Source organism: Monopterus albus, unplaced genomic scaffold (genome assembly GCF_001952655.1).
Source record: "Monopterus albus unplaced genomic scaffold, M_albus_1.0 scaffold315.1, whole genome shotgun sequence".
In the NCBI taxonomy this organism is placed as follows: domain Eukaryota; kingdom Metazoa; phylum Chordata; class Actinopteri; order Synbranchiformes; family Synbranchidae; genus Monopterus; species Monopterus albus.
In genome coordinates this window covers 88,585-104,060 of record NW_018128195.1, presented here as the reverse complement: position 1 = coordinate 104,060, position 15,476 = coordinate 88,585, and the positions used below count along the sequence as shown (strand labels likewise).

Here is a 15,476-nt window from a genome sequence, read left to right as displayed (position 1 = left end):
TGTTATGGTATGTTCCATTGACATTTTCAGTATTCATCTAACCAACCAGAAGGGGAAAAAAGAGGCAACGAGGTGTGTTATTGGCAGTTATTAAGCAAAATGCTTTAACCTCAGCCAAAACAATTATCTAAATGGCCACTAAATGTTTTAATTTAACAACTTGGAACATTCTGCAGGAAAACTCTTTCTCTTTAAACAGAGAGAACTGAAAGCTGCTTATATTTATAAAGTTCTTACATGAGAAACGCCACCTGTTTCTTCTGGAAAGGTTTCAAACTCATTCTAAAAATGTGACAGGGAAAATGTGACAAAGAAAGAGTTCATCTGAGACAGTGAGCATAGGCTGACTTTGTGAGTGATCACAATCTCTTTCCTTATAATAGAGGAATGAACTCCATCTAGGCTCTGTACCACAAAGTGAGATCAGTGGCTTATCCAACTAACTTTGGGCTCAGCTCAGGTTTTCTGATACAGAGAAGCCGGCTCACTTTTAATCAGGCTAGATCACCACGGTACCTCATAATGCACAACTGACCCGTTGTGGAGCAGGTTAACTTCAGAGGATCAAATCAAAACCCGTCAATATCCTGAGTGCCAACCAATCAGATCATTGGAAAAACTTAGTGGTTATTCTAGCATTTCTATATCTTCATATTCTGTTCTAGTTATTTGAATATTGTCTGCAGTTCACCCGTCATAACATCACTTTTTGCTCTGGCTTTAAACGATTTTCTCCACAGTTATTACTGTTCCATCTCACATTATTTTCAGTGGCCTTCTTCACTCATGGTGCTGTTGCTTCTAATTAACAACTCTGCTTCTTTCACATAATCACACTCATAGCCTGATAAGAAAACCCAGATTTAACAGAGCCAGTTGATAACCAGCATCGTGGTACCAGTTACCCAGGATGGCCAATGTTACGTGTGTATAGACAACTTTCCATCCACTTTGCTCTTAATATCTGTGTAGCAGTAGTTGATGGCAACAGGAAATCTTTCTGAAATGCACATATTTATACTGAAACATAAGACTAACTTTGGGCAGAGGTTTTCATTTAGAACCCCTTTGGAAGAATATCCAAATTCTCTAAACTTGGGAAGCTAATGAATCAGGTATCAAGTTTTTACCCAAAACTATCCTTTGTAAACATCCATCCAAATTTACGGATTCCTGCTTCAATTTTAACCTACAATATTTAACATTACAATGCACACTAACCCTCACAGGCCTACAGTTGTAGAATTGACATAGATTCAAACTGTCTATAGTACTACCTATTTCTACACTACAGTATAGACGTCTAATCTGACAATGCTGTTACCAAATTTAAGGAAATAATTCCATTATTATTTACTTCAGTGCCATTTGACACACAATGGAGGGAGACCACCTTAACTTTACTCCAAAACAAATGAATAATCTTGTTGATAGTACTGCAGCCTCCCTGCATATGGCACTTGGTACTGTTGCCCCTCTGAAAAGGAAGGCAGTGAAACAGCGGAGGCCCCATGGTACAGCTCGCAGCTCCGCTCCCTAAAGCAGGCATCAAGAAAACTGGAAAGGAGGTGGCGCTCCACTAAGTCAGAAGAGTTTTTCATAGCCTGGAAAGATAGTTTAATAACATATAATAAAAAACCTTCATAGTGCCAGAACCACATATTATTCATCACTGATAGAGGAAAATAAGAACAACCCCAGGTTTCTTTTCAGCACTGTAGCCAGGCTGACAAAGAGCCACAGTACTGTTGAGCTTAACATTCCCTTAGATTTCAGCAGCAATGAGTTTATGAGCTTCTTTACAAATAAAATTCTTAAAGAAAAACATTTATCAAATCCTTCCCACAACTCTCACAGATGTGTCATCAAGTACAATGGCTTTACAAACATCTGTAAGACCTCATTTATATTTAGACTACTTCTCTCCCATAGATCTCTGAGTTGACTTCAACTATTACTTCATCTACTAAATCATTAGCATGTCTCTTCGGCCCCATCCCGACCAGGCTGCTTAAAGACATTTCCTAGATCTGATTAACCTCTCTCTATTAACAGGTTATGTTCCACAGGCTTTTAAACTTGCAGTAATTAAACCTCTACTCAAAAAGCCTACTCTTGACCCAGGTGTCCTAGCTAATTATAGACCAATATCCAATCTCCCATTTATTTCCAAAATCCTTGAAAAAGCTGTTGCAAAGCAGTTATGTGACCACTTGCACAAGAATGATCTGTTTGAGGATTTTCAGTCAGGATTTAGAGTCCATCATAGTACAGAAACCACATTGGTGAAAGTCACCAATGATCTTCTCCTAGCCTCAGACAAAGAACTTGTCTCTATACTTGTCCTCTTAGATACTGTTGCTTTTGACACCACTGATCACAGCATCTTACTACAGAGACTTGAACATGTTACTGGGATTAAAGGAACTGCACTAAGTTGGTTCAAATCTTATTTATCAGAAAGATTTCAATTTGTTCATGTTAATGATGAATCTTCCAAGCAGACTGAAGTTAGTCATGGCGTTCCTCCACTTAATCCAAAATGCTGCAGCCAGAGTACTGACAGGAACTAGCAAGAGAGATCATATCTCTCCCATATTAGCTTCTCTCCACTGGCTCCCTGTAAAATCCAGAATAGAATTTAAAATTCTTCTCCTAACATACAAAGCCCTTAATGACAAGGCTCCATCATATCTTAAAGACCTCGTAGAGCCTTATCATCCTAACGGAGCACTTTGCTCTCAGAGTGCAGGTCTACTTGTGGTTCCTAGAGTCCACAGAAGCAGAATGGGAGGCAGAGCCTTTAGCTATCAAGCTGTGGAACCAACTCTCAGTCTCAGTTCAGGAGGCGGACACCCTCTCTACCTTTAAATTAGACTTAAGACTTTCCTTTTTGATAAAGCTTATAGTTAGGGCTGGATCAGGTGACCCTGAGCCTTCCCTTAGTTATGCTGCTATAGGCCTAGGTTGCTGGGGGCCCATGATGCTCTGAGTTCCTCCTCTCTCTCCGTGCAGCTATATGCCAGCATTACGTCATTAACTTTGTGTCTTCTCTCTCCCGCAGTGTGTTCTCTCTCTCCCTGTACCTTACTTAGTAGCCGAGCTGTATGTTTCTGATAAGCAGTCAACAGCCACATCAGCCTGACCAGTGTTTGTTTGTTGTGTCTTCTTGCTTTTCTTTCTTTTCTCTCTCCTCTATCCACTCACCCCAACCGGTCGAGGCAGAAGGCCGCCCACCAAGAGCCAGGGTCTGTCGGAGGTTTCTTCCAGAACACACTTCTTTCTGTCAATCCTAAGACAAATTTACCTGTATAATTGCTAGGGGTGTAAAGTAATTGATATGTATTATAAAAATCGATACAAGTGTCAGAGATATGGCTGAAGCGGGTCAGGAAGGGATAAAAAAAAAATTCTATGTGATAAGTGAATTCAAAACTTTAATCAAACTTCGTAAAGTGATTCAGCACCTAAACCCTAACAAACAGGATTCATTTCAATGTGCACAGAGCCAAAAGCCTCTTCTCTTCAGCTCACATCCATTCCAAGTATTTATGCCTGTTTTAGCAGTTGGACTGGTATGCTGGGAGATAAGCAGGGAAATAAAACTCTCTCCTACACCCGCATGGAAACTTTGAGACCTTATTTCTGAGTCTGTCACACTTCTTGCTTTCCCTTTCTATACTGTTGTCATCTTGCTCCCAGCTCTCTTTCTCTCTGATGAACCTCGCCTTTCCTCTCTCCAACTCAGAACAGGGTGACAGGGAAGTGCCCTGGCAGGAGGTCTGTCAAATTACAACCCCTGCTACTATCCATTCATCTCTTCCTCACTTCCTTCTCTTCTGCCTGCCTCTCGATTCCTTTCATCATTCTCCACTAATGAATCTCATGCACTCCTCTTTCTTTTCTCCCATCTTTCCGCAAGCTGTTCACAGTCCTGTGCTCCATACATCTCCACCCCTCCCCCATCCAATTATCCCCATTCCAAATTCTTTTGCTCATGCAGTGAACATCTGAGTGCTTTGTTGTCATCTCACTTGTTGCAGCAGGAGAGAGGAATAATATCCTGTCTGCTTCCTTGACAGCTTTTTTTTTTTTTTTTGCATAGATTCCACAGTTTACACACCTTGACTAAATGCTTTTCAGATTCAGATAACTTTCCATTTGGGAACCACTTGGAAAGAAGAGCAGAGGTTCTAAATTGATAAAGGCATGAAAGGGCTACCATAATCATATGCAACATTTACAACATTTTTTCCTGCAAAATATACACATATAGATTTTTATAAGGATGTGTTTTCCAAACAGATGAGAGATGACTGAGTATGTCTGTCAAGCTTTGACTGTTTTAAACTGAAGCTTTTATACATACAGAAGAAAGTAGGTATTTGTTCTTAAATTATTAAATAAGTCCTAACAGTCACTGATGAACTGCTGGGGTATGAAGTGGACCCTGAGCAGACCCTGAAGGAATGGCCTGTGTTTAGGCTCTGAATAAATTCTGAATCAACTTGAGTATAATTTCTGCCTCTGCCTCCCCATTTGACTGTCAAAAGAGAATTAATAAAGACAATCTCATAAAAGTGTAAAAGACACAAAAGTGTAAAAGCACATAGAAAGTTACACAGTGTGCTACTGTGTATTTAAATGTGTGTGTTGTCCCACTCTCTGGTGCTACTGGGCTGCACATGCTCAAAGAGGGCCAAGGGTTGTGGTAAATTGTCAGGAACTAAAATATATGGTAACATGTCACTTTAAAAAAAAAAACTGTAATTGCAAGGTAAGTGCTATAGGTCATGTTTTGTTTTTGTAGCTCTGTGAATGTGTCTTGGGATAATTTAATAGCTTGTGAGCCTTTTTTAAAGCAGTGATAAACCTATAATCTTAGTAGGGGGTGTAATGTTTCCAGTTTTTAGAGCACTATGCTCATTCAATTAAATTTAATAAGTGAAACTCTAGTGTGAACTCCCTCCTCGTTACACAGATCAAGTCTATGTGCATCTTATACTCACGGCCTCGGTGTGGACAGGGTGCACAGCAAAGAGGAGAGCTGTGACGAAGGCCAGACGCGAGTCTTCAAACACGCAGCATTCACATGTGTGCATTAGCAGGCAGGTTACGGCGCAGTGCAAAAACACGTTGACGATGTGGAAATACAGAGGTGTCATGCCGCCCAACACGATGTTCAACCTGACAGACAGAGAGACAAATAATCAGAACTGTGAAATAAGACAGAAGATGTATTTGTGATATATCTGAAAGTGATTTGTTCATGTACAAAAGATATTAGAAATTATAAAAACCCATCTTTTGTCATCTTTTACATTTAATATTGCATAAGAACCTTAATTAGCTTTTTGTTTTGTTTCTTTAACCCAAAAGCACTATCAGATGGTCAAAGAGGTAGTTTTAGCTGCAGCACAAACTCAACCAAGAAGGGAACATTTTGAAACTAAGGATGCACAACTCTGTGACCACATTCAGTGAAACGATGTCGGGCTGGAGAGGTGAATGAGACACAACTGAACTCTCCAACTCTCTGCGGACCAAGTAGCAGCAGCATGATGACTTCCTGTCTCTTACCATGATATATCCTCCTGTGCTGGAGACTGGGCCATGACCTAAATAGGTTGTTCATTATTTTAGAGAGCACCACATCAGCAACTAATAGCTAGGGTAATTTGCCTTAATAAATCCCTGCAAAATAAAATGGACTGCATAAAACTCTACAGACAAAAGAGGCAGACATTAAAAAACAGGGTGAAATTCTTTAGGTAAGCTGTGAATATGATGAAAACCTTCTGAAATAAAAGATAGCAGGTAATTAATGGCTGGCAAAATGGCACCATGTCCCTGACTGAATCTTTGAACATCAAGTAACTTTTTTTTTCTAAAATACCTAAAGCTTATTTGGGAAATGAAGCTCTCGCATTATCTGAGCCTGGTTCTTTTGGGGCTAAGCAGTGTCATCCATCACTTTCTTACCCATCTTTGTCATTTGTTATTTTTCACTCGTCATCTGCTGCTCTTATCTCTTTCGATTATCTGCCCTGTCTGTCATCCCCACCAACACCGCCCTTTACCAGAAAAGCATCACTCACCACTTCTGCCTTCACTGTCTTTTGACATCTGTCCTCATGTTTCTATTTTAATCCAATGGCCTATTGCTAACCCTCCCTCCTTTTCTTTCTTTCACTCACTCTCCTTCTCTCCTTTTTCTCACTGCAATCACAGCTCAGTTCAGGGAGCACATCAAGCCCTGGCTGTAAAAATGGCCTTGAGGCTGTGTTGTGTGCGTGTTCACTCTCTCTGTGTGTGTCCTTCACCTTGATTGCCTCCCAAAAGCCCTGCAGTGTTCTCCAGCACAGAAAAGACTATGCTGGACTGACTGCACATTCGCCATAGAGTCACCAGGGGGTGTGTGCATGCATGCTTGTGGGTAAGGGTATGTAATGCTACATTTCCACTGTCAGAATCTAACGAGCAGTATACCCTGTACTTCCCTTAACCATCATCAAGCAGGGCCTCCTGGGTTCACACAGAGCGTCCTGCTTTTTTTTTTCCCCCATTGTATCTTCTGTCAGTCTGGGTTTAAAGGAAGGAGGGGCTGCTCTCCTCTCACACACACAGTCAACTGTGTTTACACACAATGCTTGTAATACTAATGCTTGAGGTGTGACGACACAGACGTTTAACTAATCACTAGCAACTGCTCTGCACCCCTCCCCTCTTGGTTTCCTGGTACTTGATTTTAGTACTACCTCCTGAGGGGTGCTGAAATGTAGGTTCCAGGACACACCTCCAAAGCAGGCAGACAGTAGTGGAAATAAACGCAAAACCCGTGATGAGCGTTATTCAGCGGGACACGTTTTGATAGGTTCCTATAATGGAAAAACCCTTTTAGTGACCCCTAGGACACAGGTGTTAGTGGAAGGCACCCATCTATTCCTCTCCATGCATAAATAGCCCTTCTTCCAGATAACAGCTCATGACTTGGTTCATGCAGAATACAAGTCAGTCAGAGCTGTAAAGGCTGAGTGTGCAAACAGAGTGGATGCATGTTTGAAATGTTATCAACATTACACATTAGTCAAACGGAATCTGGAAGGATTTCAACAAAGTCCAGCTACAACATTCTAGCACTTTGCACACTTCCTTGCCACCTATTACACTGCACCTTCAACCTTCACAGTATCTTTATATTCTATTTAACACAAAGGCTTTCATAATGTGAGGCAAGGATCCCCAGGGGAGTGTACAGAGAGACATTAGGCAGAAATATTTGTGAGGTGAAAGACAGTTACATGATAGTGGAAATTAGTGTCAGTTGCTGCTTATTTGGCCCACTTAACAGCATTGGTTGTGATACACAGCTCAAGGGGGGCAATAAAGGTGCTTGAAGTGGCAAAATGAAGCAACTGCTGAGTTGTGTTCAAACAGGAAGCAAAGAAAAGTGTTGCCTTGCCTCATATCAGCAGATTTTCCTTAAAAGGCTAATGTATCCTCTGTACAGTAGGGATGGGCAATGTCCCCCGCCCCCACAGATACTAATTGGGGGGAATTCATTTGTGTCATTTCATTGCAGTTGTATGTAATTGCACCACATCTAAATTTGACCTTGCATTCTGTCGTATTGCAGCTGGAATCTACAGGAGTTAAATGCCAGCATTGGAAATATGATGAACAGCACATCAAGCTACAATGACTGGCTCTACTGACTCACTAGCGTGTAACCTGCACCACAAACAGAGACTGGAAGTCTCAAGTAGAGATAGAAGTGGTGGAGACAACATGAGCCTTCATATTACAATGGCAGAAAAGGCTCATACTGTTGTGCACACACTTGCATGAGGTAATCTTTAACATACAGTCAAGACGGTACCCGCACAATGTTACTGAAAAGAGGATGGAGGGGAACTGCTTTCTAAATTTTGTCTGCGGGGATGGTGTGTACAACAGTGTCAGCCTCTGAAAATACCTGGTGTTACATATTAAACTGTACCTTACCCCACATGCAAACACAGCTGTGTAAATTGTTTTTCTGGGACCAGAGCCAATCCCAGCTGACACTGGGCAAGGGTCAGGGAACACACTTCACAGGTCACCAGTCTATCAGAGGACTGAGACATTCATGCTCTGGCCAATTCAACTTAACATAGTTGCATGTCTTGGGCTGTGGAAAAACCAGAGTACCTGGAGAAAGCCCACACAGACACAAGGGTATAGGATAACATATTTTGTCAGTGTCTTCCAATACTGTTATAAAACACTATTTGGTTAAGGTTAGGCACAAAAACTTGTGCATTACTTGGGAAAGATCAAGGTTTGCCTCAAAAGAAGTAGTTGGGAAGTTAAACAAACACTGGCAAATTTCTACAGAGAGAAAAAGAGCAAAGAAAATGGGTCTGACATTCAGTGTAACCTGAATTAGTCTAATCTTAATTCTTTATTTCCCCCCAGTGTAAACCAGAGCCCCTTTCAGACATACACTCCTTTCGATTAATCTGACGGCATCTGAAAGTGTCGTCTTCATGTCTGAATGAGCCCTCTGGTCACTTTACTGGGAAAGTGGAGACAGAGTCTAACTAGGTCAGACCTAGTAACATGTATGCATCACTTTCAACACGACACAGGTCTAAATTGCATACAGCTGCATTAACACATATGCACACGCAAGATTACAACAACCTAGCTAACCTAGATGTTTAGCATGTATGGCAAATTTCATGCGCACGCCGTGGCTTTCTCCATCACAGTCATGGGTATGTCTGGATGAGGCTGTGAGGAACATTAATGTAAAAGTGACCACATTGATGAAGCCAGCTATGTTTCATATCCCATGTCTGAAAAGAGATTGTGTGCTTTTGCACACCTACACCTTTCTCCACATGCAAGCAGCAGCTAAGGGTTAAGATCTGTGTGAGGGCTCTCTCACTAGACATTCTTAACGGTGGAAAAGAATTTCTCTGCACATTCATTACCTACCCAGGTATGTCTGGAGGGTATGCCAAGTAAACCAGCATCCTTTACTGTACATAACAACTAGTGCTATCAAACATTTCGCAATAATGAGTTAACACAAATTCCTTTTGATGGAACTAAATTTTTGACGTGCAATTAACACACATACATTCTGTGATTATGACTCTTGGTAGTTTCGGAAATCACGAAGTGATGCAGCATTAAGGCTGTGAATGACACTCAGAAACAAACCTCCTTGAGCACAAACCGATAACGAAAAGGGTCTTTTGAGTGGCAAGTTCAGCTTCAAAGCCCTACCAGATGGCTCAACAAGACCAAAGTTATTTGTTTTAACTGTGTGAACTGAGTTACCATCGGAGTACGTCGAGTCTCAAATCCCAGTTGCTGGCCAAGCACACAGCTGATGCAGAGAGCCCTCCTCCCCCTCCGCCAAAGGCAAACCATGCTAGATAGTTGGCAACTGAGATGCTTTAAACAGTGATAGCTAACTGGGTGACTGCAGCTCGCAGGCCGATTAACACTGTGGAGGATGAAGGTCTGCTTTAAATAATTTGCATCCCATCCAAAGACTGCATGTATGAATTACCTTTGAGAGCCACCACTGTAACCAAGATACACAGCTTGTATGAAGATGAGAAAGCTAAAGTGGAGGAGACGCTGGGACAGACAAGCACAGCTGCACTCAGAAACTACTGGACTTGTCTCAGTAATCAGTTACCTCTAAAATGTAGTGAAGTCAAAGCATGAAGTATCAACAAATGAAAATACTCAAGTACAGATATCTCAAAATTGTACCAAAACTTTTGTTAAAGTGTGATGAATTGTGATTTAACATGGACAATCATGCAATTAAATATTTTAATTGATTGACAGCACTAATAACAACCTAATGAAGGTGGTGTAGAGAACCCGATGCCCAAGTTCACTGCTCAGAGCAGTGAACATTCTCCCCATAGGAGCAAAAAGGCAACATGTCACTCATGAAACATCACTTTTCCCTATAAAGTTTCAGGACCAATACTGTGGCTCTGCCATCTCCAGCACACACTCATGAATAAATGCGCTTTGTGTGTATTTCTGAGAGCAGATGCTCCCGCAAAGCTGTAAGCCATGATGTTCGCTCTCAGGAGAAACATTAAGCCGACAATATCTTCTTTGACAACTGTATTACCAGAGGGAGGACTGGCAAGCAGATGCTTGAGAGGCTGTAATGCTTCTGGGTAATTAGACTGAGTATCATCAAATAATAAAACCACCCTGCTGCTTGACCACCCACCCACACACACACACACCATGGTTCCCGCTCTCATAATCAGGGACTTTCAGTTTTAGTTACCTTAAGTGCACAGTGTGCTGATTCAATGCCACCTGGGATCACATTATGTCCTTCACCAGACCAGCCAGTCACACTGCATCAGGTTTCCCCTTTATGAAGCCCTGAGCTGCTAGTTCTGGGTGTGTACATTTTTTACTTTGTCTTCGAGACACACCACAGTCACATCTGTACTGTTAATATGAAGTTATTGCCAGCAGCCAGTAAGCAGAGCTTAGCATAAAGACCGGAAATATACAGAAACACCTATCATGGCTCTCTTCACTCCACCAGACAGTTTATCTCTAACTTTATCTGTTGGTTGGTGCTAAGCAGAGTGGCTTAAGTGTCTGTTTTAAGACAGACTCAAAGATGACATAAGAAATAACTAGTTCTAGTCTAAATAAATTTATTTACAGTATGTACACAGGGAAAGTGACTGGATTCAAGTGGTACATTGCACAGAGATGACTGGGGTTAATGGAAAACTGACTGAGGAGCGGCAGTGGTTCATGCAGGCATGCAACATCCTGAGCAAAGACTTCATCTACTAGTTGGAGTCCTCCAACGGGCTGGAAGGGGAGATTAATCTTTTAAGTTAATTCTATATGGCTCATAACGTCCTCCACCATGGCTGGTATGTTTGAAATACAAATTTCATATAAATGTAGTGTGTAAAAACACATTTAAAACACACAATTACGGGGACATTCTGGGGGGAAAAATGAACTGTTAACTTTGAGAATAAAAGACAAAAGTAATCACGTGTCAGCACACCATTATTAAAATTTTTTTTAAAAATCTAAACAATTTCATCTGGGGAGTGCTGAGGTAGTTAGGATGTCAACATAAGTCTCTGGTGGCATCTTAAAACAACGAGCAGCATCACCAGACTTCATGGAACACTTCTGTATCACTTCCACTTATACATTGTGGTTCACATTGATGTATCCTCAGGTTTGGAATCATTTCTCCTGTTATGAGAAACTTTAAGGAAGAGGTCTTTGCAATGGCTGAGCGGAGGTGTGTCCAGATATCATCAGCTTAACTAAAACATTTTTAACCTTCTTACAGATACTTCACACAACTTTTGGTTAACAAAATTTGACGTTTTCAAATCTAATGACATTTCCTTGTCCAGAAGAGAGAGTGAGTTTTAAGCCAAGCTTTATGACTCCAAGGCGAGTTAGGGTGTAAAGCTGCCTTTTAGTTGAAACAAAACAGACCATCAGCTCAGGTCTGGGGCAGGGCCTGGAGTCTTCTTCCCCTGCCTGGAATCAAGGCTAGTTTATTAAATATGAATATTCAGAGTAACTCGAGATAAAACATCAATTCAAAATGTCTACTTTGGACTTCTGGACACTACATTTTCAATACACTGAAACAGCCACAAGTTATAACTGTTATTGTCCACAGCTGGTAAATACAGCTAAAAGTAGTCGGCTATATTTAAGTTACTATAGAAAACTGATCACAGTAACTACCCATTACTCTAACACAGTAAAATCACATTCACTAGGATTTCATAACAAAGGTCCAAAGGGCCTGTGCTGCCTATGTGGGCACACACTGTTCACTAAAGTCTGATTCTGGAACATGACTACGGATACCAAGGCCATATCTCCTGTTATTCTGCCTCCCAGTCTGAACATTTCTCAACCAACACACAGTTCAATTTGGGAATACACAGACTTAATATTCTGAAATATAAACCTACTTGAGACTTTTATAGCATTACAATCTGAATTACATTATTTTAAGAAAAAAAAAAGAACTAAATCTTGGATGAGCAGACACATGCTCACTGGAGCACAGAATCCAGTTTTGCATCATTGGACATTTTCACTCGTTCAGAAACATTATGTGGGCTGTGCTCTCTTCCTCATGCAATCTTTGCAACCTAATATCATTTATAACACTCTCCCACCCGGTTCAGGAGGCTGGCCTGGTCCCTCCGACACAATCCAGCGCCAAACTGAGCACAGCAGACCCGCCCTCCTGGAGCACAGCACCGTGCAGAACAGCCAATGGTTTCCCATCCCCAGCCGCAGTTCCCACAACTTTCACATCACCTCCCTATGACCTAATGCACAGTGCACGTCCTACTCCACTGCCATGAAACTGTAAAGTGCTACAAAACTGCGCAACAAGTCAGTGGGTAGCTTGATTCCATACCATCTGATCTCCCTTTAATCCTTAACCCTGAATTTGCAACAACCCAGTGCTTAGGGCAAGAGGGCAGGATGTGCTGGGACAAGCTCGACGTGCAGCGGCCAGCTGAGCTGCACTCCCTGTTCTAACTCATTATATAAATATTTATCACGGGAACAGAGATTTGAACAGAATGGAAAGCATGTGTGGAGAAGAAGACGCTATAACTAATGATCCAAACGGGGTTAATGTCCAGTAATATCTTGCATCAACTCTAAAGTTGACTATGCAACAAGGTCCTTCCATACGGGACCAGCTGTATGACGTCAGCCTTTATTGCGTGTTTATATAGCTTTCATGCGGTTGTTAGCAGCTGGATTTGCACCACGGGATAAAGCCAAGATAACAACAGTTCTGTTAAACTAGCTTCAAGTGTTTGCTCTGGGAGCTCCAGGTGAGGGTAAAAGAGTGGAGTTGAGAGAGCGAGGAGAACTTACTTGAAGGTGAGGATGCACAGCGGTCTGTAGGACTTGTGGCTCGTATTGTCTGTCATCCTCTTTCCCCAGAAGTCGTTGCTAAAGATGTTTCTGAGACTGGAGCCCGGTCGGACGTCCGGGTTGTTGATGATAGCCCACACATCGTCGTGCACCAACTCCCCGCGGAGAGAGTTGCTGTAGCACAGGACGCACAGGATAGCCAGCACGGCGTAGCGACCCGCAGCCCACGATGCCTCCGACCGGAATATCACCCGCGGCTGCAGGCGAAATTTCTTCTCCCGCCCGGGCGCTGTCATGTCGGACCTGGCTTCTCCCGTGGCTCCGCTGAGCTGAAGATGAAACTGGGAGCACCGAATGATAGGTCCATTCCGCCGAGCAGGTAGCGTCTGTATGTACTGTCCTGTACCGCGGGGACGGTGTGGATGTAGTTGTGCTGCCTTCACGTGCGGTCGGACTTACAACTTACTGAATAGCAGGGATGTCAAATGTTCAATCCTAGTTGTGCACTTCTTTCTATACAAATATAAAATGTGATATTTTTTCTTGTTTATTGTATTTTTTCCATTTAGGCTAATATTTTAGCATAGGTTGGTTTATTAATTGACTAACTGATTGATTACCTTATATAGTTTTGTTGTTGAAATAAAAACTCGTGCGTTCATTCTTGACCTTGAAAACAGTCCTTTGACAATAAAAAAACGGTCTACTTCACTTTTCATCTTTCAATCACATCTGTCTTCCTCAGCAGAAGGAACAGCCATTGCAGGAATAAGCAAATATTTTTAAAGACACTCAAAGATGCTTTACATCGATTAGTAATCAATAAAACAGCAGCCTCATTACACACACATACACACGCACGCACAAAGAACCAGTAAAACAGACCTATAAAAAATAAAGAAATACACCAAAATAAAAAGATAAAAAATGGCCGCACACAAAGCATTAGTGGTACAGCTGATCATCAGTTAAAGCAGGTTTAAAATTAAAATTGGGTCAGTACATACATAGTCTAAAATTTTTCATAATAGCACTGACATACTGACATAGCATACAAGTTTAACATAAATAACATCAAAAGTATTTTTAGGAAAACAAACCATAAAGATTCTTCTGAAAACGAAAAATATTGGGATATGGACAAGTCTAATTGGAGATTATGAGGAAATAATGAAAGGAAGGGAGGAGCGAAGGTTTGTAGCAGTTTATAATGTTCGAAATCGTATTAGTATTAGTTTGGTTGAGCTATTAGTGTTGGATTTACGAGCTTATGTGAAGTACGTGAACGCGACAATAACACCAAGAACCCGCCTGCAGACGCATGCGCAGGAGTACGCTGCCTCTGCAGGCGGACTAAAACTTATATACTAGTGCATGATTACCATGGCACAGGTTTGAGCTTTTCTTCTGCGTGCGAATAAACTAAGTCGTCACATTAGGCCATCTTAGTCTGTAGGAGAGACTAAGCAAGATCATTCATTTAAAGTTGCATGTTCTACATATTTGAGCTTAAAGCACTCTAGCCATGTAAAAGACAGCTTGCTAAAATAATTATTTGTGCAATGCTATTGCTCAAAAAGTCTTAGTCTACATTATGTGCACTAAAGACTTCAAGTTTCTACCTGACACATGGATTACTCATACTGGATTGCTGGTTTTCAATCTAATTGTGATGACAAAACATTTTGCTGTGCATAGCCAATCTCAAACCCAGATTTTAGGTGAGGACAGAGAATCTTTCCCCTCAAGCAGATGAACATGAAAACAAAGTCTCCACATACATCATTCTGCACAGTGAAGCTCACACATCACCATAAAAACACAAGTGGCACAACACTTTTCTTTCACATTTTGGCACCCAGAAGAAATAGAAGCGCTACATTTAGACCTGGGTTCCTCTAGCAGAATTGCAGGTGGGATTCCTCAGGTGCTGTTACAGTCTGCTGGCGTTTGAAAAATGAGAAGCAGTGAATGGGTGGTGCAAGATCATTAGATCCAAGGGCATAGTTTTGCATATGGATGGTAGGGACATGTTCCTACCAAACCTTTGGGAGGACAGAAATGTCCCTGCCAATATTTGAGCAAACCCATGTGCATTATCTTTGCAGTCAAGTCATATTGGATCATTTTGATGTGCCTGACTGACTGAAACAGAGGGGAAACAAAATTGGAAATTGGACTACTGTTGGTCGAAGACGGAGAGGAGGTAGAAGGATTCATAGACAGAGAGAGAAGAGGAAAGGCAGGAGTATAGGTCTGAGAATAGGGACTCAACGTTGGCACAATGACAGGGAAAGGTAGAGAGCTGGCGGACATGATGGAGAGAAGGAAGGTATGGTGTGGACAGGAAGAGAAATGGGGTAGGAGTGATCCTGAAGGAGGAGCTCGTGAGGAATGTTTTAGAGGTGAAAAGAGTGTCAGACAGGGTGATCAGTTTGAAGTTGGAAATTGAAGGGGTAATGTTGAATGTAGTCAGTGGTTATGCTCCACAAGTAGGGTGAGGGTTAGAAGAGAAGGAGAGATTCTGGAGTGAGTTA

At 41.7% G+C, this 15,476-nt stretch overlaps 1 protein-coding gene across 3 annotated transcripts in view; it reads right to left on the bottom strand.

The window, feature by feature from the left end:
• The window catches only part of tmtc1 (transmembrane O-mannosyltransferase targeting cadherins 1), a 166,758-nt gene extending 153,391 nt beyond the window's left edge, over positions 1–13,367 (bottom strand). For 2 of the 3 annotated variants that reach the window (XM_020623887.1, XM_020623889.1), the window contains exons 1-2: positions 12,940–13,367; positions 5,010–5,187 (exon numbers count right to left, since the gene is read on the bottom strand). In XM_020623887.1, the coding sequence (XP_020479543.1) occupies positions 5,010–5,187; positions 12,940–13,235 (474 nt within the window). In that variant the 5' untranslated portion in view covers positions 13,236–13,367. The remainder of the gene's footprint in view (positions 1–5,009; positions 5,188–12,939) is intronic. The other variant, XM_020623888.1, reaches the window with a different exon arrangement.
• Between the last annotated feature and the right edge of the window lie 2,109 nt (positions 13,368–15,476).